The 27,948-nt window shown below is 41.1% G+C and overlaps 1 protein-coding gene across 3 annotated transcripts in view; it reads right to left on the bottom strand.

Moving 5' to 3' along the window:
* fndc3ba (fibronectin type III domain containing 3Ba) overlaps positions 1-27,948 on the bottom strand; it is an 86,581-nt gene that overhangs the window by 37,670 nt on the left and 20,963 nt on the right. For 2 of the 3 annotated variants that reach the window (XM_085256974.1, XM_085256975.1), the window contains exons 2-7: positions 27,059-27,204; positions 23,512-23,587; positions 4,874-4,950; positions 2,517-2,748; positions 2,185-2,344; positions 1,382-1,512 (exon numbers count right to left, since the gene is read on the bottom strand). In XM_085256974.1, coding sequence (XP_085113100.1) covers positions 1,382-1,512; positions 2,185-2,344; positions 2,517-2,748; positions 4,874-4,950; positions 23,512-23,587; positions 27,059-27,175 — 793 coding nt within the window. In that variant the 5' untranslated portion in view covers positions 27,176-27,204. Of the gene's footprint in view, positions 1-1,381; positions 1,513-2,184; positions 2,345-2,516; positions 2,749-4,873; positions 4,951-23,511; positions 23,588-24,047; positions 24,188-27,058; positions 27,205-27,948 lie in introns of those variants that run through there. The other variant, XM_085256976.1, reaches the window with a different exon arrangement.

The following is a 27,948-nucleotide window of genomic DNA, read 5'->3' as shown; positions in this document are numbered from 1 at the left end:
AAAATGTAAAAATAAATCTGACATCCCAGATCTGTTCTGAAGGCACCCCCTCCCTTTCCTTAAGTGATCCAGTGTTCACTCCCTGACAAGCCAGAGCTGTTTTGCCATGACAAAAGAAGCCCACATAATATTGGACAAGTGGTTTTAATGTTGTGCCTGATCAGCATCTCCACACCAAACCTAGCTGGAAGATCCCTGTGATCCTGCACCATGCTGTGAGTGACTAAGCCAAAGTTTTATGGGGAGGGTAAATTTAAAAGAGCCTGACAAGTACAGTCAATCAATTTACGTCTCACTTTGTTTCTGTCATCACCTTCAAAAACATCACTTTGTGTGTGTGTGTGTGTGTGTGTGTGTGTGTGTGTGTGTGTGTGTGTGTGTGTGTGTGTATAATGAAATATTCTGTCATTTTTAACAGCTCAGACATTCATCTTATGCGTCAAAAGACCTGCCATTAAAGAAGAACCGCACGTGTGTGTGTGCCTTAATGTCTTTGCACATGTGCTGATGTTCATGTGTGTCTGAGCGATAAGGCTAAGCTGCGGTATCTAAATCTCAGCGCTCAAAGGTTTCCTTCATCTCAAGCAGGGCTCTACAGGTATGTGACTCCACCCTCCCCCATCTCTCTCACCCCTCTCTCAACCATCCCCCCCACGGCTAAGCCTTCACCAACAAGGCCGGTATTGTAGCAAGGGTAAAATGATAGTGCTCAGGGACAGATTCAGCTATGTGCTTACCCAGACAACCCTTACCCCCTTTCTCCACCTCCCTGCCCACACCCCCCTATCCCTTCAACTCAGTGAGGCTGCATTCATCCATTCATTTCTTTCTGTGTGACAAAAAAAGGACAGTGATAGAAAGAGAGGAGCAAAGGTTGTTTTATTTGATTTAATTGAATGCAGAGGGGCACTGAGGTTAAAGAGGACAAAGTAAGTCACACAGAGCAAGACAGAAATGTCACAGAGAACACAAATTATTCACATATAAAAGATGATCTTGTTGCATGGTGACATGTCTATTATTTGGAAAATAAAGAGACTGTAGTGACATTTTCTGTTGAGCAGATATTTAAACTTTAAAACGCTCACATTGAGACTGTCTCCTTTCTTTTGATTTGGTGTCTCGGATCTTGCGATAAGCGGATACACTGAAATATGATATTTTGATTTAACTCTTTTATACTTGTCTGTATGTCTGTGATGCAGGTTTGTGTCAGGACTCATTCATGTCAACATCCGTGTTTAATGTTACTTATTGAGTGTCATTTTTTTTCTATTTGAAACTATTTGAACTATATCGACGTATACATTTAAGACAGAAAAATATTCATTGACAGTGGGTACTAGTCTCTCTCATGCCCTTGTGTTTGTGCAAGTCCTACCTTGTGTGTGTGTGTCTGGTTCACTGTTTCGCGGACTGCTGCGGAGCCGTCTCTCTGGCTTCTTCCCTCCTGGACTGCCAACTCCACCACCAGACCCCGCTGACCCGAGCGTTGGGCCGTGTGATTTGTTGCTGCATCCCGAAGAAAATCACAACAGAATTCATTGTATTTACATAAAAGACATAAAACAAGAAGTATATAAATCATACACCCTTTGCTCAGTTGCAACCAAAAGCTGCAGTGACCAAATGAGCTGTTCACCTTTCTCTTCAATAAAAATACTAACTAAATAAGGTGTGGAAAATAGATCAAAAGAAAGAAAAAAATTCCTAGCAAAAGATTCCTTCACATGAGCTGTTTTCACACATGGGCAAAATCGACAGAACAACATTTAGCAAGGTTGTGTTTGTGTTTATGGATTTTCACACTAATATTGGGTGTACTTTTTGCAGCTGAGGTTAACACATGATGCCTATGTAATCCCTGTGAATGCTTCAAATAACTGTGTGCTCTAACTTTGTGTTAGGAAAGGTGTGGGTAGAGTTCACTTATTTGGACATTTGCAGCTGCAGCATGTAATTACTAGCACTCAGGCATACATGTGAAAACAGGTCCATTCTTATTCCAAATGAACAGCTAATACATTAAAATTTTACACAGCTTAGTTAACTGATTTTTATATTACCTCCATATAATGACATAAAAAATGAAATGAATATATAAATCATCAACATCGTGCCTTCAGAAGTCTAACCATTAATGAGTTGGCTAATCTTAAAGTGCATCTCATAAATGATGATCACCTGTATCCATTGTGTGCTGGCCCAAGGCTGCCCTTATAGGGAGTAGAGGGAGGAGAATTGACTCGATTCTGTCTCGGTTCCTTTAACTTTTTAGGTTGTGGCTTACTGTATGTATCCTCCCTCCCTATGAAGTTTGACATCCCATAAACTGGGATGATTTCTGCAAGGAAGAAGAGCATAGAAAATATTTCATGTTAAATTTCGTACCGTGCAGGTTGCGTGACGCATATTCGTAACTGAATTTTAACTCAATGTCAAAATCTGATTTGGTTTTGTTTTTTTGCTTTCTTTTTTGTTTTTGCAGATGGCCTGTGTTCAGTCAGCACGAGTACCTGGATCGCCGTACATGGGGGGAAGGTGGTGTTGGTAGTACTGATGGGGAGGCAGCTCCCCGGGGCTGACGGGAGGATAGAAAGAGTGAGAGTTGGGGATGAAGTGAGGGTGAGGCAGGTATGGCGGCAGGTGATGTGTGGGGGAGAGAGCTGGAGAGTAGGAGGGAGGGTAGCACTCCGGAGACTGGGGGGTCACAACCACTCGGCGGACCCCTGTGGTATCTTCCAGCACCTGTGGGAGAGAGGAGAAAAGCTAAGTATGGGTTCACAGAACATGAAAATAACATTTTTAAAAAGCCTAAAAGACTAAGAAATGTGCATCTGTGCGCCTGAATTTTAGTACCTACAAATCACGCAAGACTTGAAAAGTGCACACTGCCTTTGACTGCTTTATATACTGTTGAGTAAAGGTTCCTCAGATAGTGCTGGCTTTAATTTAAGTCAAGTGATTCAGAGAACTGAGTGAATTGCCCATCATGCCAAGAGTACTTCACTGCCCATTATTTTACAAGAGCAGGTGCTCTGTCTGTTAAATGGTGGATATTTAATAAAAGAATTAACTGCATGATTTATCTGACAGCTGAGCGTGTACCAACAGGATGTGCGGTCCCTTAAAGCAATGAAAAACAAATGTGTCCTTAGATGGCCTGCACATTTTTCTGGCAACAAGCTTCAGAGAACTGCCTGAAATTAGCATAGATCCCATACTTGTATTCATTTTCACTCGGACACAGATACAGACACACACATTCCAACTATTCAGATACTTTCACAGGCCTGCATTCCGAGAAGAGCGCAAACACACACTCCCTGCAGAGAGGGGGAAGTCATCTGCTGGTGCCTAACAACAACAACACCGCACACTGTCTCTCACACACACACATACACTAAATAACACCACCGTGAAATCCCCACACAAACTGAGAAGCAACAGACACCACACAAAGAAAGATGGTGGGGAATGAAAGAGGGTCAGGAGGGGAGGAAGAGAGTTACAAAACTAATCTGATGTGAGAAAAACCTTGAGAGGGAGCAAATAGATGCAGAGGAGGAGGCCCGCTCTCTGCCCTTTCATCCCCTCTGCTGCACATGAAAAAACGATGTGTTTACAGAAAAACAAGGGCAAAGTCTCTGCAGGAGTATGTGCAGACCAGGCCTACAAGCGCACACATTTATTGGCAAGGACACGCACATTCCAAATATGAAGCACCCACAAACACACATGGCATCACATTGCAGGCATTAGTGAAAACTCCCAGAGGACACACATACACATGAGCACTTTAGACACATAAGACACAACTACTTCAACACACTACTGTCCACCACAGCAGTGCTCTTTCTCCTTTCACCCCTTCGTGCAACCCTAATCCCCCCCTTCCAAAAAAAATTTTGCCCAATGAATGCCTGTCTCCCGTATCATGCTTGTTTATCTAACAGTGACAGTGTTTCCCGCTCAGGCTTGGCTCAGTCCCCACTCACACACACACAAACACACACCCACGGTGAGCCAATGACCCAACCTCCGTTGGGTAAGAGCACAATCTCGCCAACAGACAAACCACAGGATTTTTTTGAAATCTTGTGAGGATAGTTTATTGACTTCTTTTTCTCATTGTCCTGGTGTTGTTATCTAATAGAGAAAGCGCATACACATTTCCTGTAGAGGACTCAAATATTAATTGAACCTAATACTCCAAATTCTTGGTGCTCTGTTGGGTCAAGAAGACCAGCGTGGTTGCTTCTCTATGACAGACAGAATAAGTGACTTTTGTGGGAGTCAAGCACAGGCTAAAAAAAAAAAACCTATCATCTGCATCCTTTAATAATGACTACTAGACCCACTTCTGATAGCTGTTCAATAAAACATTATACAAGTACAAATTGCTTAGTCTATCAACCAGCCAGTGCATAGAAATATGCTATGCTGCTATATTCTCCAGTTTTGGACACTAACGCAACTACTTTTTACTGTTAACGCATGAGTTTGATTTATGGATTTATTTCCATTTACAGCATCATAACAATTTTCCAGTGACAAGAACCAACATGCTGAAACAGTCTTCAGACAGACTAATTGAGTGAACTGAAAAAATAAATGAACACTGGGTAAATTTACCTTGAAATATATTAAATTAAGAAATATCTGCATTTTTATTACTTAAAAGAAGCCTCTTTTTGGTGGAGAAATGAGAAGCACTAGCTAATTTAGTGTAGTCGTGCATGCACAAATCTCCCCCTGAGTCCATTTTTTTTTTCTTTACTCAAACGCTCCCACACAACCCAAACACGATAAACATAAAAAATAAGTCAAAGAGTATTAAACTGAGGAAAAATACACACAAAAATAAACTAACCTGTGAGATGTAGCCTGGGGGGACGTGGATGGGAGGGATCGACCCATTTGGGGACATCATGGGAACCTCAGCAGGACCTGTGAGGAAGGAGAAGAATTATTTACTCAACCAGGCAACTAATGCTTAGATAAATTCTCATTTACATTCATCAGTTGGCAGTTCACATGCGGGGACATAAAGTAGACAGATACGCTGAAGGTTGGGCTGTGTTATTTTATATAGTTACTTAGTCCCACAGTATGAAGATACTAGGAAATAAAGGTAATTAACCACTTAAAAATAAGAGTCTCTTCCCTTCAAATCTGCTTGTATAATCTCAAACAGCTCACACATAAATATAAGCAAGCCTTTTCGTTGTTACTGGCTATTCAGCAGTACTATTATGATAATTATAGGTGTAAAAAATAAGGGTACATGGCTGCTTACTGAGAAATGAGGTTTCTACACTGAAGGAGAAGTATGCGAATCTAAATAGAATTAGCAGACTGAAAATGATGTTGACTTTTCCACTGTCTAAATACCCCCCTCCAAAAAAAATCTCCCGTCTCCCTCTTCCTCTGTCTTTCTGTGATGGAGGTCTGCGCCTGTTAAAGTCATTGGGACCCCGTCGGGACAGCTGGAAGCAGACCTAGCCTCAGAATAAATCACACTGCACAGAGGCCTTCACTACCTCCAAGCACACATGCTACTATGAAGACACATTAACATTTTTTTCCCAAGTTGACAACACTTACATACTTGTTGACTATTCTAAAATCTAGTCTCCGTTAAAGGGCTATTTTTCATCTTTTCAGCTGCTTTACCCTCTAACTCCATACTTCACAGACTGTTTTCAGGGATTTCTCCTCTTTCCCCAGCTTCTGTTATTACTCACATCCTTTCTTCCCTCCAATATTACTCATCTGATCCTTGCCTTCCTTACTAAGTTTATCCTTTCCATACTTCATCAATGATCTTTATCATCTTTTCTCCGTCCTTCACATCAGCCCTCCATTACTCACCCACTTTACTGACCTCTCATCAGCCAAGCAAACAGGTAACAGTACAGTAAACACACACCCACCTACACACAGAAAAACAACCTGAGCAAAGTCTGCAATGTGGATTAATGTGTATGTGTGTCTGTTTGTGTGTGCGGTGAGTAGGTCACAGGTATGAAGAGACAGGCCTCTTTCAGTCTAGTCTGCTCCCCTACCATGGAGACTAGAACTGCATATGAAAGTCTCCATTGAATAGAAGGTCATAGCATGGGGAAACACACACAGAGCTGCTCTACACCTCTTTCCACCACTGCTCATAGCACACTTTCCCCTCTTACTCACACACTGCCCCAATCACACACACACACACACACACACACACACACACACACACACACACACACACACACACTATCTCAGGCATCGTCACTCAGACACGCACACACACTTGGCAAACAGACGTGTGTTTGGACAGTCTCTGCTGCCTCTGTGCTCTTCACTCAGCAAACAGCAACATTCTTCCAGTCACACACACACTGAACATTCCCATCCCTGGCCCCCAGGACTGGACCCAACAAGCCTAACTACCTCCCAAACCATTGCCAAAATACAAGACACTCTTTGTCCTGCTATTCAACACACACACACACACACACACACACACACACACACACACACACACACAGAGCTGTCAAGTCATACAATATTAGACTGACTTTCATTCACAAAAGCCCGAGATAATCACACGTTTGTATGTGTCCATCAAAAAGCTTTCAATCGTGTTTGTTTGTGCGCAAATGTACAAATAAGTCACTGTGGTCCTTGATTCACACTGTGGTAACGTCACTCTCTGGTCTCACCCCCAGCTCTCACCCCCAGCTCTACCCTTTAAGCACCACGAATAGAGTCACAACTTCCTCTACCTAATCCTACTGGAATCCTAGACAACACAGCTAACCAACCCCGCTCCCCTTTGCTTTTCCGCTTCTCATCTTCCATCTGTTGCTTCTTCCGCCTCTGAGTTAAAAAGAGGTCAGGGCAGAGATGAGATATCAAGTCATATCCTAGATAGCATGCATATGACTCTGCCTGCACCACAGCAAGGAATCAGCACGTGTAATGAACCACAACAAGAGACAATCAGAGCTGCAAAGACTAGTTTAATTCCTCTGAGGAAATATTGCTCTGTTGGGCAAAGCTTAACATTTTTGATGTATACAAGGCAATCAGGAATGTGATATGTAACATTTCTGGCTCATTGACATAAATGTTACTATGCCCAACCTAGTCAGACTGCAGTTGCCACTTTGTGACAATGGTCGTCATTCTGACATGAAGCCAACAAGTTCAGAAGCCATCACATAATGGAAAGCAGTGTCTGAGGGTAGGTTTATATCTTACTTATGTTTGCTGATAAAGAACACTGCACACAAGTTGCTTCCACAGCAGGAACTAAGCAGTCCTGACTGGAAGGGTTAATGAAATAAATCTGAGGTCTGTGGTCTAATGTGGGGGTTCATCTGGTGGTCAATGACATATTCTAGTTTGACAGACTCTGCTTCAAGAAATCAAAGAGGACCACAGGAATTAATACAAAGTATGTTTTGTATTGCACAGAACAGAGATAGAAATAGCACAACCATGACACACTCGGGGCAATACAGAGGAATGGTTAGGAAAAAAACCCAAAACACAATGTCATCATGAGCAACAAGTGTAGTGAAGTGAAACACAAAATAATTACATTTAATGACACAGAAAAAAGCAATGAAAATAAAAAATTCATAGCGAAAAAAACTCAAGCTTACTGAAAAAGCAGAACATATTCAGATCACTAAATTAATTCTGTCTAAAACACATTTAGAGACTTTATTTTTAAAGTGCCACCTTCAAAAGTCTAGTATTTGTCACTGAAGAATTACACATGAAAATATATACACATGCCCATAATAAGCATCCTGTCTCATCCACACACACACAACAAACAGTCTCATTCACAAAGACACATGTAGACAAACAAACACACACACACACACACACACACACACACACACACACACACTTGTGTTTTTGCGCAGCTCCTCATACATACATTCATATACATACACAGACTGAGGCTACGTCCACACGTACCCGGGTATTTTTGAAAACGCAGATTTTTCTATGCGTTTGCACCTTTCGTCCACACGTAAACGGCGTTTTTGGTCACTGAAAACGGAGATTTTTAAAAACTCCGGCCAGGGTGGATATTTTCTAAAACTCCGTTTTTGCATTTATGTGTGGACAAGAAAAACGGAGAAAACGCAGCTACAAAGATGTGCGCATTTTTTGACGTCACAGTGTGCGCCACGTTATTGTTTCGGTGAAATGAATTTCTACAATACTGTTACTGTTAATTGTACTCTCTGCAGTGTTTAAATGCTTACATATACACACACAGTTACTGTCCCTCCACACAGACGACTTGGTTCTGCTTCTATGCCCCAGCTTTGTTTACTTTTTCCCACCGAGGCTTCTAGACTTCTGATTGGCCAACATTTCTACACGGTTAGGAATATCCGGTTGTTCAGTGATGACGCGACGAATCCTACTTCCGGGTCTAAAGTAGTCTGCGTTTAATATGGCTTTTGTGTTGTTAACATGTTTAATGTTGTGTATTTTCTTCTATTTGATCTCAAAAAGCTCCTAAAACAGCCAGTGATCACTGTTAAATTCCGTTTTCATGGATGCCTGGATGTTAAACTCAATTGTTACACCTGGTAGAGCAGAACGCTGATCATTTTATTAAAGATGAAAGACTTTAGACAGTTTTTCAACTCTCAGTAATGCCATAGTGATCGTTTGATATATGGACCTGCAGCGGAGTTTAGACCCACACACGGCTAGTGACGTCAGACTGAACAACCGGATAGCGCCACCTGTTGCTTTGGCATGTTCATAGCAGCGTTTTCCTTCATTTTTGCCTTTACGTGTGGACGGGATTATTTTTTAAAACGAAAACGGAAAATCTCCATTTTCAAAAATACCCGTGTACGTGTGGACGTAGCCACAGACTAAGAAGATGATGCAACACTTCAGATGTTTACCATGTTACAGCTGTCTTTAACAGCTGTGGCAGGGCCCCCTAAACACAACAAAAATGCTGCAAGACAAAAATGTGGCCTGACACACGATCAATTACTTATCTCTGTAGTAACGAAATAACTTATACACACTGAATAAACACACATTTGTTGATGGGCCAACACTGCTGACAGTTAGTGTAACCCAACAGTGTGTATTAGCATCTTGCTTATTCCAGCAGAATGAAGCAATAATCAGCTTCTAGAAATAAGCGAACCACTTTCTCTCTTTCCCTTCATCACTAAACATGTGGTTACCACATTGGAAGGAAACACAGACCCTCATGGGAAAGCATATGTGCACGAGTGTGTGTGTGTGTGTGTCTGTGATACTGGTATTATACTGGTATTAAACCGATGGAGCTTGTTTGCAACATGACCTACATAGAGAACAACTAGCCACAAATGGATTTCCCGATAACAGAGACACACACACACACACACACACACACACACACACACACAAATCATTTCTAGAAAGATTTCTAGAATGCTTTTCCTTTATCTTAAAAGTACATCACAGTCACAGACACACAACCTTTGTATCACAATCAGAGCCTCATGGAGGCAGCTGTTTTATCTACATGGGTACAAATGTACCAGTTTGTGTGTATGTTTATGTGGGAGCAACTGTGTATGTGTGTCTGGGTCACTTGTGACGTGGCATTGCCTGGAAGTTATGTAAGCATCAGCGGGGTAATGTTATCTGTCCTAGGAGCTGCAAAAGACACTCCCACGACAGCTTCCTCTACTGCCTGGCCAATCCATGCGCACACAAAATACACACATGCATGAACACTAAAGAGCCAATTGTCATGTCAACGCTGAATGCTAATTTATGCATTAAAAAGAAAAAACACACAAAAGCAAGCAGCAGCTGCCCAAAGATGTTTTGTAGTCAGCTGATATGGGTACTAGAAGCTTCCACAGTGGAAAGGACTCTGAGAAAGATGGATCGAAACCTGGACCGTGATGGGAAGTGTAATAAAAAATATAAGACAATAAGAAGAGTAAGAGAGAGATTGCTTAAGGTGGAAACATGGGAGAAAGATTCAGAACTACACAGTGTACTACATATACACTGTGTACAAAGATACACACTAATACACAAGTTACAGCCCTAAAATAAATCTCCGGTGAGTCAACTCCACCGGACATCTTTGCCATGGGGAGGGTTTCTCAGTGATGGAGGAGGAAGTCAGAACTTCCTGTGCTGCTCTGCCCCAAGTCCTCTGCCCTCATGACACTTACACACTAAAGTGTGACAGAAAAACTAGCTTTGCATGTCAAACCCCTCCCCAAAAAGTCCTCTACAAACGAGTATAAAGAAGCACATATTCACACTTCTGATCCTGAGCCCATGTTCTGTGTTTGCAGCACAGACTGTAATTTAAGCAAGCTGCTGATTTGCTGTGGAATGTAAATCAAAAGTTGGGCAGTTTCTACATTTGAACACTGGGTCATATCTTAAGTACATACTGTAGTGTGTATGCAGGTACGTGTAAGCACATTCCTTATTATGACTGAGCTTCTTTGAACTTCTAAACTCAAAGTTGCATAATGGCATCATAAGAAAACAAGCAGAAAGTATTATCGCTTATGCCAGCTGATGAATATCAGTGCCATGATGACTTCATTAGGATCTGACATCAGCACATTATGAGCTAAAGTAGAAGCAATAAGGCTTGTAAAACCAGCACTATATTTTATTAGTCCATTGGCTCAAGCTCATGTTTCTCCTGTCCGTACATAGGAAAAATAAAATAATAAACCAATAAGTTTCCACCCCACACACACAAAAAAAAAATCCTATCAAAGCTTTCATTTAAATGGTTTTGGAATCTGATGGCTTGAACATTTCCTGCGAAACAAAAGAGCCAGACTTGTGCACTGAGCTCTTCAGCTCCACCTGTGGTTGCCTGCCCATAGGCACTAGCTGAGGTTGTCATCCTTGTCTCTATTTGTGATAATATTGAAGTCCAAGTATAACCTTCTGCTTTTTCAGTTTTGTCTCTCCAGTTAACCCTATGGCTGTGCTCATATCCAGCTTCAATTCTTTGATTTTTTTAAGATTAATGCTGCATCCGACTCAATAGATAAACGCTAATCTGACAGTAATAAGAATAACATACATGTCAAAAATATATTCACATTAGGGCTGCCACGATTTGTCGACTAGTCACGATTACGTCGACTATCAAAATCGTCGACGACAAATTTAATAGTCGACACGTCGTTTGAAGGTTTGTAAGATCGCAAAACACGCAGGAATAAAGTAGCAGGATTTAAGAGTGTAATAACGGACTGAAACAGAAGATGGCAGCACTGCATGTACAAGGATGCCAGCTGCCGTTAAACCCCGAAGAAGAAGAAGAAGAGAAGCAGCTGTGTCCCAGAATTCATAGCGCGGCCCAGCTTAGTTTCCAACAATGGCGGTAGCTAGTTAGTTTTAATATTACTCTTATTATTCTTTCTGGGTCACAAAATAAACGTTTAACATATTTTCAGGCGAGAATGTAGCTGTGTAAACCTCAAATATCGGCTCAGTTTATCAGGACACCACATATTTTCAAAAGCGCTCCGACGTTTTCGGAGACGTCTGTTACCCACTAGCTCGATAGCTAGCCGGGGGCTAGGTCACTAGCGTTGTGAGAACACCGGACTCCCGGCAAATTGTTTTCAAACCCACCGCCGTCTTTCGCTACTCAGGTTAAATATATATGAGTCACTTAGATAAATTAAAAATGTTGTTGTTTGGCTTTTTTTTTTTAGTATTTTATTTGTTCCTGAGTAAATCGGTTTGTCTGAGATTAAAGTTATAGTTTTTACACAGCTGAATAAACGTCAAGCAGACAGCTGATTATCAGAAGTGTGAGATGCTGGAGAATTTACTCCGGTGTCCTGTTATATTTTAGATAGCAAGGAGTTTATTAAACTTCACCGAAACAATCTGCAAATTTCATTAAAATTTAATAAACTATCATCTTGTCTTTATTTTTAGTTAGCACCTTAAAAGCTTAAAGCTGTAAGCTAATGATAGTTATATAAGCGCAGATGCTGCTGGTGCAATAAGCTGTAGTTTTACGTCCAGTGGATGATGATCTGATTAGTCGACTAATCGCATAAATAATCGGTGACTAGTCGACTATCAAAATAATCGTTTGTGGCAGCCCTAATTCACATATATCCACAGCTATATCTAAATAGTAATCTATGTATAATTTGTAAAAAAAAACATATATATATATATCATGTAGGGGTGCAACGATATTTGTATCATTATTGAACCGTTCGATACAGTGCTTTCGGTTCGGTACGCATCGAACAATACAAAATTTGTAATTTATTTTATCAACTTTCCTTCTGACGATGCTGCCTGTGTTGAGCGCTCAGTGAATCTGTGTTCGACTACTCCGCCTAGGCTGCACTGTCGAGCGCAGATCCACTGAGCTTCAACACAGACAGCATCGTCAGAAGGAAGAGCGCAGGGCAAGCTAGCGAGACAGAAGTTAAGCTCTCCTTGCAACATGGCAAATTGAACCTCTCCCACCCTCATTCAGATCTGGCGTTTGGAATTATTTTGGTTTTCATGTGACGTATGACCCTGAAGGTAAGCGCGTCATGGACTAAAGTAAAACAGTATGTTGGATGTGCCACGCAATGCTCAATTACATGGGTGGGAGCTAGTGTATTAGCGCAGTTAGCTCGTTAACGTGTTGGCCGTCTAGCCCCATGCACGGGGCGATCAGGGGTCGCTCGTAGAGCTGGGCGATATATCGAGTTTTTTAAAAATATCGATATATTTTCATACGAGATATAAGATGTGACAATATCGTTTATATCGATATAGTCTATGTTACGTTATAATTATACTTGTGGAGCCGCAGGTTTGCCTCTCTTTCGTCCACTTTTGTCTCTACGCAACGTTACTCGGCCTCGCCTCTCCTTCACTGAACACAACTCCGCCTCCCCCATAGCTTCACCTGCAGGCAATGACAAGATGAAAGCGGAAAATCTCCGTTAGCGAGTTACCGTGCGTGGGGCTGGACGGCGTCAACGTGTTAGCGAGCTAACCGCGCTAACGAGCTAACCGCGCTAACGACATGCAGCCCGGAGGAGCTGCACGGCCTAAAATCCTTTCATTTTCTCAAAACTCGACAGTGCGCCTTATGTATGAATTCTGGTTGTGCTTACTGACCGCAAACCGATTTTATGTGGTACACAGCGCTCGGCAATCTGTCAAAAAATGTTTTAATATGACTTTGCTAAGCTACGGAGCTGCACCGCTTGATGGATTGTCGGAGGATTACGGCTACCGAGGAGGAGCCTCGCGGAGTGATACGTACTGTGTGTGTATAAGGACCACAAATGGCACCTGTTCAGAGACGTGGTGCAGCTGTGAAATCTGTCTCTTTGTTATTATGCTCAGCGTCTATTAGTTTACATTTTGACTGCACAATTGTGAGCTTTTTGTTATGCACAAAAACAACATTGTTTTCTTTTATTTATGGACCATGATTATTTAATAAATGCTGATAATTTATTTTTGAGTAATTTCTTCATGTACATCTACGCTGTATGTAAAGAAAATGCCCGTGTGACATCTGGGACACAGTGTGACTAAGAACTCTCTTTTTGTTCTTAACTTATGGCTTTAAAAAAAAAAAATCGAGATATATATCTTATATCGCCATCCAGCTAAAAAATATCGAGATATGAATTTTGGGTCATATCGCCCAGCCCTAGTAGCTCGTTAACGGAGATTTGCCGTGTTGTGGCGTTAAGGTCATTTCAACGAGATTAACCTGAAAGCACTAGTGGGAACACAACGAATATGACTGCACATTTACATCATCCTAGTGCAAAGACAACTGGAAGCAGACAAAAACGACAAGCATGCATGCTACAAACTTTACCCGAGTCATTTAGACAGCCGTTGGCACATGATTCTCCTTATGGGGACCTGATATGTTTAATATGCTGCTGAGAATATAGCCCCCAATTTATCCCATGGGTTACATTTTTCAAAATAATGTTAACATCTACGTCTTATCCTGTCCTGATAACTGTGTAAACAGCCTCTAAGCATACAAGCCTAAATCTGTGTAGTGTTGAGTATGTAGCCTGTGTGCCAGCCCATACCTCCACCCAACCCAGATCTCTTGCCAGTTCTCCCCCACCTAGAGGAGGAGCGCCGTCGGCCGACCTACTTCTGCTGCTGGGTCTGCTCCAAAGGAGAGCAACGTAATGTCTGGAGGGACACTGAGCCCAGCCACGCTTTGTTCTCAAGATCTTAACATGTGCAAACACACACCCTTGCAGCTGTGCACACACTCACAGTCACCCAAATGTGCACAAACACGCAAAAGCCCTCATAAACTATGGCAAACACATCTTAACAACAGCACGCAAGTGGCCAGATACCCACCTGGGCACTGCGCATAAAGACATGATTGCTCATACGCAACTAATTTGTAGAACACACTGACATTTGGATAGTGCACACTGACAAAACCACGGTCACCTTGGCACACGCAACAAACAACAAAATAAGACATACATGCATTAATTCAAAGCCAGACATAATAACAAACAAACACGCACACCAATCTTGCTTTTTCCAGTTTTATCACGAGACTATTCGCATGCCTTTAGATACAATTGTTTTGGGACTGGTAACCATGCAACACACTGCATGGGTCCAGCATACTTCACTTATCACTTGTCCGGTCGTGCACGGAAGTATACATGCTTGTAGACACGCACAAACACTTCTGATGTGCATAAGCAATAATACATGTGCACACACAAATATACACAATCCAGACACTGATGACTCATTATATCCATTCTCTAATCAACTCTACATGTCTGCTCTCTCCAAGGAGAGAGCGAGTGAGAGAGAGAAAAGAGAAATGCAACAGCTGCTTGTGTGTAAACAGCGTCAAATAATCATTTCCTGCTCTGGTTCCCTGCTTCTTTCTTATTCTCACTCACTTGAATACTCATGATGCATCAAAGCCTTAAACCTTGACCCACTAAGAGTCATATTTTTTTCCATTTTTTCTCCTGCTGTACACAACCTGCTACGTTTGTACCCGGCTGTACTCCTCTCCCATCCTCCCCTCACTTTCCTCCTCCTATCTCTCCACATGTTAATGTCGGGCATTCCTACTGTATGAGTCACAGTCTGAACAGCACCAAGTTTGTGTCCACCACAGAGAGCAGAGAAAGTGTGGAAGAGAAGAGAAGAGAAGAGAAGAGAAGAGAAGAGAAGAGAAGAGAAGAGAAGTTGTGTGAATGTCAATGGAAAGAAAGAAGCCGAGACTGGAAGGCCTAGATTAGCAGGGACTTTCCCCTGCTCTCCATCGCTGAATTCCACTGTTTCTGTGTTTGTGGTGCAAGGGTGGGTATGTCCCCTGGCTGTTAGTTGATCAAACAACCAAAGAGGTGAAGATATGGTTGGTACTTTGTTTATAACCTGTACATAGGAAAGAAAAATACTGAAAAGCATCTTTTAAAAAAAGTTATTACTTAACTGGTTATTCCTTATATTCCTAAATGGAAGTCCCACTAACTAACATGTACTTTTGCCCAATAACACCAGATCAAGGAGGGGAAAAAAGAGGGGTTTCCCTACAAAATTAAAAAAAAACCATGATGTAAACATTCACATGTGGAATTTCCGCAGCTGTGCAGTGCTTTTCACACTAACTGAATCCAATCTGAAAAGCAGCATGTGCAACCCGTGGAGAAGATGCAATATCTTTAATGTTCCTAATAGTGTTATGATTGGTTTTATTTACATAAAAAACATGCAAATCAGCAAACTTGTGTCATTGTTGTGAAGATGAGACTAAAATTAAAAAGAAAATATAGAAACACAGCAAGAATCAGAGAGAGAGAAGGGAGGAAGTGACCGAGCCTGAAAAGAGAGGGAAGAGGAGGAGAAGGAGGGAATAAGGTTGGAGAGTGGGAGAAGTGCTCCAGCTGTACCCTGAGCTTCAAGAGAGCCAAGAATTTCATCCCTGGAAAAGATATTTCTTTTTCTCCATTTCTCCGGAAAAAATCTGTGAGTACTCAGCTGCTGTTTGCCCACGCATCAGCTTTCACAGTGTCTTACATATAAAGACAAACCAGTATTCTCAAGAGTTTTCGTCACCCTTCTCTTTCCCCTAATGCAGCCTTCTCCAGAGCTGGCAGACCAGACCAAGTCAGCAGCAGCACAGGGGTGGCTGGGGTCATAGAGGAAGTGGCCTCACCCAGAATGGATGGTAGCAGGCACGACCAAACATGCAGCATGTGATTCTCTCGGTCTCCCTCTGCGCCTCGTTTTCATTCTGCCTGTCTTCCTTTATTTACTTTGCTTCATTCTATTTTATTTCAGCTGTATCTCTCCCTCCCTCCTTTCCTCTGCCTTTTCATGCCCTACTGTATGAGGGCATTGAGTTTATAAGTGAGGACTGGGCAGGGCATACACAATTAAGTCTCTTTTTCTCTCTCCCTCTCTGCCTCTATCTAAACCACGCACAGAAAAGTCAAGCTTTTAGCCACCGTGTATCAAAGGAACCAAACCAATTATCTCTGTCCTTTTGATACTTACAAAGTACTTTGCAGTGCAAAATGCTGAAAAAAAGCAGGTATCCCCCCCCCCCCCCCCCCCCCCCCCCCCACACACACACACACACAAATGTGATCTCTCTAGGCACAAAGAGATCGCATTCCATTACACACCACCTGGAGGGAGAGTCCGTTCCCATGGCGACCAGTTTCCCAAAACCAGGAGGAATTAACACCAAGTTAAGACATACATACACTAAACATACCTCTAGAATTAGTTTTACACCTTGCCTAAGGGCATACAGTCTTGGAGGTAAAAAGGTCTTCCTTTGCCCAGCTGTCAAGGTAAAAATAATAAAATGAAATGCATACAAAGGCATGCACACACCCAAACACACAAGAGCTCTCTATTATTAGATCCCTCTGCACCATGGGGCCTTATGACCAAACCCATTATCCTTATTCTTTTCAGTGAAATATGAAGCATACTACAACAATACAGATTTAGTCGTTATTTAGTAAAAACATCTTTAAACAGAAGAGGAAGAAGAAGAATTAATTAGTGAAGCATATATTTGATTCCATTAAACATTTTTAAACCACTGGATTTTCCAGAAAAAGCATTCTTGCAATGTTGAACAGAAGCCATATCGCTCTACCCTGTGAGAAGCTGTGATCTTATATATAGATATTGTTTTCTTGGGACAGATTAACAACTCAAAAAAGTACATTAGGAAATTTAAAGCTGTGGATGCAAGTGTCTCGAAAGGCTGCACAGGCAGAGAAAATGGGAATTTAGGGCATTAATATACTGTACAGGAAATTGGCTATTGGATTAATTATACTTTGGGCAAAATGCAAATGCAATATTAATTAAAAAATGCATTCATTTGTCAAATCACACACAGACAAAAAGGCAAACAGATTGAGAAACACTTGCATGAACACTTTCCATTTGATCAGATTTACAAAAATAAGGCATAAAAACACAATAAATCCTTTTAGCTGACAGTTCAGCTAGATAACAGACATCAGTCAAACCTATCATTGCACAGCAATTTTCATTCAGTCTACTGTCACAAAATTGAGTATTCCGATTTCAAGGAAGGCTTGTTAAAAGTTCCTCGAACAACCACACCTGCTTACAAGCAGCACCAGGATGGTCCGAAACAGTACCGTAAATTAAGGATTTCAGTGAAAAATGTATTTGTGTGTTCTCCACCAGCTTGTTTAGAACCATCTGGCAAGGTGTAAACACAGACTGAGACTTTCCACCGTATTTCTCTCAACCAGCTATTTCCATTTACATCAAAGGGTTTGCAGTGTAGAAGTGTGCACTCTGTGCAGAAGGCCGGTCAAAGAAAACCTTGATAACCCCATGTAGCGACACAGTGAAGCCAGTAAGAGACTGAGCAAAAAGCTGAAGTTGAAACTGAGGAAAATGGAGAGATAAATGAAGAGAGTAGTCAGACAAAGAACAAACACAGAGGAGGTACACCTAAATTTCCTCCATCAACCCTTTTTTTCCATATCAGTTTAGGTTTGTTAAATTTGAGGACAAAACCATGTTTAAAATAACAATATGATCAATCGACATTTTTTCCACAAATATAATCATCGAATTTTACAAAACTGGATCCAAGACAACAGACAAAAGCAAGGAACAGGGGAAGAGAGTAACAATCGGGGGGATCCAAAAAGATTAGGTATGAGCAGAGCGCACACCTCTAATGGCAAAAGACAGCAGATCTTGCCATGATTCATACAGTACCCTGCTGTGTCCAGATGCAGAGAAACACTGGCAGGGTCCACCATAACCATTGTTTCTCAGAGAAGAAAAAATGCCTGGGCTAACAAGGCCTCAGCTGAGACCAGAACCACATTTTCCATTATGCCACTGCAATATAACAGCAATGAGAGTGGACTGCATGCAATTCATCCATTCCAAATTCAGAAATCAGCGTAAAAGGAGAAACATCAACCAATTCTTTTGGCTTAATATGAAGTCCCAACAGCCTGCATTTATATTTGATTATATTTCTTATATGAAGAATTGTTTCATTAATCTTTTTGTGGCCCATTAAAATTGGAAGAAAAAGCAATAAAGAAAAGAACAAAATGTGTGATTTGAGCTTTCTCTACTCTCAAGGGACAAGACAAAATAAGAGCATGTGGAATCGCAGGATAATCTTTGGGTTCTATACCTTCAAGATAAAAAAATTCCACAAACCAAAAGTTGGAAGTGAAATATACTTTGCACATAGACCTCTCCGAATTGCATTATGTAACACAGACAGAAAAGAAATGTAATTGAAAACACAGAGAATGTTCTAAACCAGGGATGTCAAACTCACTTTACATCACGGGCCACATGCAGCCCAGTTTGTTCTTAAGTGGGTTGGACCAGTGAAACTCCACTTTCCTTCACTGTAAGAACACTTAACTGAACATTTGATCCCTGAGATGTCTTAATATCAGAAAACGAAGTGCAATTTCAGCAGTACGTCCCAGTTTTTTACATCAGGGGTGTCAAACTCAAATACACAGTGGGCCAAAATTCAAAACTGGAACAAAGTCGCGGGCTAACATTAATATTTATTGAAAAAAAAACTTCCTTCAGATATAAGAATGAATCTTTTCTTATGGACTCAAATAAGTTTTGCTGGAAAACTGAATATGGAACAAGCAAAGCTTAATACTAAACAATATATATATTAGCTGTATAATACCAGTAGGCCAGATCTAATAGTAATTTGGTATGGCTTCGCGGGCCAAATGTAATTAGGCTGCGGGCCAAATTTGGCCCGCGGGCCAGAGTTTGACACCTATGTTCTACATGATCTGTGTGTAAATTACAGAAAAGATTTTGGCAGCTCATTGTCCAGACTGTCCAGTATTTATAAAACAGAAAGTTTTGGTTAATTCCTTTTATCTAACCAACATTTTTATAGTAGATTCTAAAAACAAGAACATTTCTGTCATTTAATTGTCATCCTATTGCTTAACTATTTTACTACTACTTAACTACTCATGTAGTATGAATGCCAATAGGGAAGTACTACTGCTACTACTGTAAAACACCGCCGAAAGTCCAAAATCTTTGTACACCTTCACATTTTCCAAATCTTTAAACTACACCAGATTCAAGTCTTCATCAGGCTGATTCTGGCCCACAGGCCTTTTATTTCTCTAAACCAACCATTCTTGTTGCTCTAAACCAACCATTCTTGTGTTAAAGAAAGAATTTACCGATTGAAATCCCGTTGCAGTACCAATGTGCCAAAAAAAAGTTTCTGTGGAAACAAGACATCCTGGTTGTAGGGCTATTAGACTTTTTTTCACAGATATTCCACTTTAAAGGCTTTCTTTATGATACATTTGCTTGTTTGTACTGCCACCAACCTGGTGAAATGGATCTTGAGTGTCTCATTCTGCAAAGCATGCTCAATCAGAGGAGCGGTGTTCCATGGTGCTGGCCACTGTTCCCCCGTGTCAGCAGTGCGCGATTGCTCACGTGCTCAGCTTAGAGGGAACATTGGTGATGGCTCTGGCTTTTTAACATGTTCGGTTTGGTTCTTTGGTAGCGGGTCATGCAGCAACACAACAAGCCTTAGCACACATGCTCCACCAAGCACAGTCAATTAAAAAACAAAACAAAATCATAGCGTTAAGCAATACAAGAGGTGAAAGTTCTCCATTCACTGTGAAGGACACACTAACAGTTACTACTCATACTTCTCAGCCTCACATATACATTTATTATATTACAACAGAGAATAATTCCAAATGTCCACAGAAGACCAAGGCAAACAAACCCCATGTATTATACTGAAATGCATTTTAAAAACACTGCAGCCAGTAAACTGAGGACTTACAGGATTACTGCTCATTAACTAGAAAACTAATCAACTAAACCTTGTGGTTATTATCAACTACGCCCTAAATTTCAGAAGAAATTAAGCTGGTGCCACCCAAACTTCATGATGTCATATTCTCCCAGGCAGGGCACAGCTTCCTGCTCTTCACCCTCTGGCCTCATCATCCCTCGTAAAAGTCCAACAAAGACCAAACAACACAGTAAACCAACACAGCCTTGTAAAACACACACAGACACACACGCGCACACAACGCATATTAACACACTCACATTCCAGAGCAGGGTGCTCTAACACACCCTCGAGTCTTGTCCTTTGATGTGAGTGTGGGAAAGCTCAGGGGAATTGTCTTAGTGGGGGAGGGGGACAGACAGGGGGACGGACGGGGGTGGGGGGCAAAAGGGAGGAGGGGGAAGGTGGGAACAGTGAGAGGGTAGGAGTGTGTGTGGGGGGTCAGATGAATCTGGCCCCTGGATCACTGAAGGGTCATGCTGCTTCAACAAGGGATGGAGACATGCAGTCATACACATGCAGAAATGATGCTAATAAGTTGCTGGAAAGGATTTCAGGTCAAGATACAGTCTTTCACTGGATCAATGAAGGAAAGGGACACAAAAAAAGAGACGGTAAAGACAGATCTCTAACATATCTGAAAAGTGGTAAAAAAATGGCTTTAAATATATATTTTAGAGCATTGTGAATTATTTCAATATGCACAAAAAAAGCTCTGAAAGGATTTCATACGCCCTGAGGTTATGGGATTCGTGGACCTTAGTAAGATTTTATGTACACTTTCAGCTAAAATAAAAGAACATAATTGAGCCTGTAGCAGTTAGCAGGGGTGTGGTTAATGAGCAGTACTTAACATCAATCCGGCAAATACAATAGCCTCTTCTCTGCTCCAGGTTTGCCTTAAGGTCAAGACAGATGAACGAGAGGAATAAAAAGGAAAAGGGAGGGAGGTAGCAGGAAAAGATGATGAGAGGAAGGAAGGGAAGAGAAGTGAGGAGAGGAGAAGGAAGGTCTTGTGGTTCATATGAAAGAATCTTTTCTGGCTGCTGCGTTGACGTCTTCAGGCTGGTCCTGCCTTGGCAGAGCATCCATGTCTGCGTGTGTACGTATATGCATGTTTGCATGCATGCACGTACCACACTGCAGCAGCTAAACAGAGGTTACTTTATATAAAAGCTGGTTCCTGGCTGTGCCCTGAGGTCTCTGTAATCTTGCTCTGTCGCACACACTTGCACACAAGTACACTGCAATGCAAACACACAAGCAGGGCCACAAATACACAAGCATGCGCGAACACGAACCTCTGAGGTCTCACTAATCACACTGAGTCTCTCTAAAGTGCAACTCAGTTATCCTTCGGAACACACTGCCACACTCCAGCTTTCATTAAACTCAGTGACCTCTTGCCGACTAAGATAGAGAGAAAGTTTGTGCGTATGTGTGTTTGTGCGTGTGTGGTCCTTCACATTAATAATATCTGCATTCAAAGAGGGCTCAAAGTCTGTAATGTTCCACCTAATTTGCTGTCTGCGACTGTAGTAAAAGGCACCAAAAAGGTGCACAAAGACACACATTGTGCCTTCGATGCCAAATTTTCAAGTACAAACACGCAACCACACAAACAAACAGAAAGCTGGCAGATCCCAGCTACATCAGTACTGTGTCTTTTTGCAAATCACTGTCTGGTATCCCTCTCATATATCCACTTTCTACATTAAACCATTCTTTCGTCTGTCGTTTAGCTGTTTTTCTACAAGTCACTAATTCACTTATCTTATCTGGCAACTGTATCTTCCCATCTTTGCATACATCCATTAAATCATGCACCGTTTCTATCTGGCTTTATCTGTGCCCATAGCTCTGCCTGGAGCAGTCTCTCTGATTTGAGGGGAAAATTGAATTACAAGGCGGGTGGAGGAAAAGGTGGTGGGATGCCATTTGTTACAACACAGTGTTGTGGTAATGCGTCTTTTTTGTTTTGTTTTTTTAATAAATGGGCGACAGTGACTGAGTCGAGACTGCTGTCTGTCTTTCTTTCTTACAGAAAAAAAATTCAAAGGCTGAAAAAAAAAAAAAAGAAGGAGCGAGTGAAGAAGATGCAGATTGAAAAAGACTGAGAAGAAAACAAAGATGTCCTTTCAAAGTTACATTTCTGACATCATCAAAGTGAGACACAATTTCAGCAGAGTTGTGTTACTGCCACCTCCTTCCGTCTTTGAGCGATCCTAAGTGGCTTGTATTTCCAGTCTTTTCATGCACTGCTATCAGATGCAACCACAGTGAAGCCATGGCTGCCCACTCTGTCTAAATCTGTCATTGTGTAGACTATGCTTTCAATTAGCTGTACTTCATTTGGAGATAACACCCTTAGATCCCATTCCACTTGCTTTCCGTTTCCTCTTCCAAAGTTCTTCCTGCATTATTGACCAGTCTACTAAAAGGTCTCACCGTTTCTGGAGTTTCTGCATTTTCTGCATTTGTAGTCTTATATATACACTCGGAATTTCAAAAGGGTTGAAATCCAGCTGAAAACACTTCATTTCCAGGCTTTCTGGTTAGAAAAATAAACCATTAAACCATTAGCCATTGTGGTGGTTAATGATACAGTCACACTAATACGGACTGTTTAAAAATAAGTAACTTACTGGTCTGCATGTGCAAACACATGAGAACTGAAATGTCTGTCTCTCTGTGTTGGCTCTACCATGTACTGGCAGACTGTCTGGGATTTAAGTCTGACCAGGTAGAAAGGAAGACTTTTGAAAACTCTCTGAGACTTTATTGGACAGCTACTCCTTTGACATTGCTATGGTTTTCTCTGGTAATGGATAATACTCAAAGTAAAAGTCGATTATTTGCTTTCACATTTACCAATCAAAGATTTCTAAGCATAGACTGCATTAACATTATTTGTTTTTCCGTAAATGTTTTTAACTTTTAGGAGTCAGCCCAAAGATCTCATTTAAATCTTGTTCAGCCAGGATATAATTAAAATGATGGGTAATACTCTGTCTCACAGTGACAAACATCAGAGCGGCCACCAGGCTACATGTTAATATGATAACGTAATAATATCGTAGAGGACTGACCCTGGATGCATTGCAGTGAGCCGTCCTCTGCCCGGATAGTAAACGTCTCCCCCGGGTTCACCTGCACCAGGATTACCTGCACAAACACATAAAAAAAACAACAACAAAAAAAGAATCGATCAAACTTTGTGACAAAAATATCTATAATTTAAGGGGAAAAACATGTATTAAACATTTTTCTTTAGCAATCACAGAACAGGACAGATACTCAGCTAGGCAGAGCTTGCAGCAGTGACATAACACAATAACCATCGGCTCTCATAGTTCGGCAGAGAGTTCACACATATGAATGAGGTGTTAGAAAAGCTAATGGTGACACTATTGCTGCCATCTCACAGACTCTTATTTAAGAAAAGCCTTCATCTTTTAACCACTCTTACAAGAATAAAACAAGTATGCACAAATACATCTAACAGACAGATGGACGCACACACAGACAGGTGAGCGCACACAAATGAATTCAAAACACATGACATCGTTTCGATTTCTCAGCGCTTCTACCTAATGTGCCTGAGGGGAGAACGCATGCACCTTACCGTCATATTTTCCGCATACAGATTGTTCAGAGTGTACACGTGGCTGTACACATGAAACAGGTGCCCCTCCATTGCACACAAACACACACACACATACACGTATTCAGGCACACACGCATGCACACACAGGCACAGCCCTGTCTATGCTCTACAGGTGTGCCGCTGTAAAATCCTCATATCCTACGTTCCTTCTGTAGTGACTGCATCTTCTCCCATCTCAGCGCTAACCTGCTCCTCTCCCTCAGTCACACACACTCACACACTTCCTGCTCTGTCTGCTGCAGCGGCTGCTGTTGCTATGGGAACCCCCAGCACAGGGTGACCCATGTTTCCCAAGGATTGAGAAAACCCCTGCATTAGACCATGTAGGTGTGTATGTGTGTGTGTCTGTGTACTGTTATACCATCACATGTCAAGATCACTCAATGCGCAAAATAATCATGTAGCACATTTGTTTTGATATTATGACTGATTAATGAGACTATAATGACTCAGTCAGTAGTGATTAAGTCAAAGTGACCCAATTCTTCTACCTTTAGTTAGGATTATAGAAAACAAGCATATTTTTTAAGATTAAAACCAGAAAAGGCTTCTAAGTGTAACCACTTGTGATTTATGATTTAAAAGCTCCTTTTAAAAGGCATCAATTACAAATTACAAAAGTGCAAGAGCAGGGCTCTTTATTAAACACGGGAAGTTAAATTAGCAAACCCATACTGACATTATTCAACATTTTACATAAAAAGTGGCATATTGAAAACATTTCACTCAATGTTTCTATGGGCACTTTTGGACCACAGGATATCATTCACAGTTCTAGGTTTTAGGGTCTATTTTCACTTCCATAGACTTTCTCTGCAAAAGAGTAACTGAAACAGGATTACAACTAGTGCAATTACATCACCTTATAGTTTTGAATGCAAATGGCACTCTTTGGTGTGAAAGTGGTAGTGTGATGTTGTTGAGCTATATCATTAACTGCATGGGTTACCATCTTTGCTCTCATGTTCCTTAAGGTCTGAAGTGATTCTGAGCTGTTGTGAATATGTTCATTAAGATCTTGTACAGTACACTGGTTTCACACCAACATGGTTGTCACTAAAGCTTTTATGTTTTGAACTGTCTTCGGTCCACTTTTAGTGTTTCTTTCTCTCTTTAGATATTTATCTGGAAAGGCACCTATAACAAGTACAGCGGAGAAGCTTTGCACCATTTCCTCACTACTATCACTGCCATAGGTTAACAAGAAAATTCCTCAGAAATATTGAAGGGAAGCGTGTCCTTCCCTTTTACTCACTAGTCTCTGACCCATAATTCTGATGCACTGATCATAAACTAAAGAAGTAGACAGCCTAAACACAAATACATTTGTGTTTAGGCTTTCAGGTTTAAACAGACCCCTTCCACTATGGCTTACAAGTCTCATGCACAACAGTGGCCAGATATGGAAATGGATATGAATGTCTGAATATTGCAAATGTTTTGGACAGTGCTTTACAGATAATAACTAAAATAAATGTCTTTAATCAGATTGCAGATGGATTTCATAGCTTAAGCAATAATAGTCAATAATAAATTAGCGTGCCTAAGTCCATTATGTGGTTACAAACTCTCAGAAGGACCGGCACTCCAATTGAAACTGAATAAAATGATTTATAGGCATTTCTTCGGCATGTAAAACTAACTGACCGTCCTACAACAAAGAAATGTGACCAATACTGTAGATCCCAATAATATAGCTAATAGAAGGTTGTAACTGGAGCCTCTCATTGACTACATTGATGCACATTATTATTCAGCTACTTCAGGTTTCTATATATTTAAATACTATTACAGTAGGACAATTAAAAGTATTTTGATATTTGTTTTAATCACAATAGATAATTAGATAGTAACTAATTTTTCTAAAATATAACTAAGAATTTGAACACACTGTTGGATTTGATGTGATGAGAGAGCCTCCATAGTGAATTTTGTTTTTACAGACAAATTATGACAGAACGCGCTTATACAAAAACAGGCATGTATGTATACATGATCTCGTTGCATGTACCAAAGCCACTGACTGATAAACACAATCATAAACAGGTGAAGGTAGGTGGATAAAGAAACAAGGAAGCTGAAACTGAAGCAAGCCGACAAACACGTAAGTATGTATTCAGACTCAACACAGACACTTGCGTGCCCACACAGAAACGAATACACACACGTACACGCAGACAGACCAAGAAACAAACAAATAGACACACACACACGCAGAGTCAAATCTATATAATCATCGGTCTAGATCACTGATTCCATACTGGGAACCAAGTTTTAAACTGCAGGGTGTTAGAATAAAAAGAGAGCCCTAACTGCTGTGTGCCGCAGCCAAAACCCCCCCATAACTGTTATGTGTTGCAGCCAAAACACTCCCACGATGCTTCCTCTGGACTGTGAGGGAACAGGCTGGGGATGGTGCATAAACATCATCATCCTTCATATACCAAAAACACACAGTGTGGGGGAAAAAAAGAAAAAAAAAGTGTGTGTGTGACAACAAGATTAGACCGAGGTGAATTAACTGTGATGCTTTTCATTACGCCGATCGCTTCCTTTTGCCTGTGCAAAGCCCGGGTGCGGTTTTGTACTCTGAAGGTGATCCAGTTGGCTCTACAGCACCTGATAAGATCGGTCTGTCACAGAGAAGCAGATGTCCGTGTGCAAACTATTGCAAGTTTGCACACGTAAAGGTTTGAAATCTATCAATAAAGCCATTCAGTGTTTTAAATATTGCCTTTAAAGCTGCGCCAAAGGAATAAGTAATGCATTTGAATATACCTGTATGTATTTAGTAGTTTATCTTCTGTGACACACGAGGGCTTTTCTCTAGCAATTTTTATGGCAACAATCCGTGTGGTAGGTGCTCAACTGACAACAGAGAAGTGTGCGCTGTACTGTTTGATGTACAGGAAATGCACATTGCAGACATGCGTGTGCGTTTGTTCGTGTCAGCGTGAGCGAGTATTTACCTGCTGTGTCGCATCGCCGTTAACCATGTGAGGCATGAGAGGGACCTCCCCGTTCAGGAGGGGGGGCGGAGCCAAGTCCAGCGGAATCTGGTCTGTCATCATCATTGTGACGTACATTCATGGAGAAATTGACTGAACTGCCCTACCTGGGAAAGTACAGAAATAAGAAATACATTAGTTACGAGCATTCATTCATTTAAAAGTCTGAAACTTCCTTGTGCTGAATGATTTCCTTTGAAGCTACTGTTGGCTATATTTCAAACACATTTCTTGTCTGACCAGATTTTTAGTTTCAGACCATCAAACCTACTTTTTGGAAGGAATTGTTGGACATTTTTGGGAAATATGCTTATGTCCATCTTGGCAAAATGTCTTTCCTTTTTATATTGACCTGGACCAAGAGGACAGCTAGCCTGACTTAGCCACAATGACTGGGAGCGGGTTGAAGCAGCTAGATAGGCTCCATTTTAATGTAACACAATCCACCGACAAAGCTCCCCAAGTCACAAATTAAGTCTAGTTTGTTTAATTTTCACATAAACTGAGTTATAAAAAAAGGCTTTGAGTTTTTTATGTTAAAGTAAACTTATGAGCTGCTGGATGTAGCTTCATTCTGAATGGGCAGACACTAAAAAGACATTGACTTTCTACTAAACTCTCGGTAACAAATATTTAACCATTTTGCAATTAAAATTAAATCTAGACTGTGCCCCACCTGTATTTTGCCAGCCTCCCAGTGTGTTTGCATTAGTGTTTACTGTGCAGATTCCTGATTAACAAAGCAATTTTCCACTTCATGTGAGCGTGAAAACCTTCTTGAGGCACTTTTATTAAATTTGTCTGCTTTGTTTAACTGTAGCCAAAACAGTTTTCATTCCTATGTGGATAAG

This window comes from Mchenga conophoros, linkage group LG19, assembly GCF_057382185.1.
Source record: "Mchenga conophoros isolate Kocher_MC1m ecotype Shallow Benthic linkage group LG19, M_conophoros_male_GT1.1, whole genome shotgun sequence".
In the NCBI taxonomy this organism is placed as follows: Eukaryota; Metazoa; Chordata; class Actinopteri; order Cichliformes; family Cichlidae; genus Mchenga; species Mchenga conophoros.
This window is presented reverse-complemented; position numbering and strand designations above follow the sequence as displayed.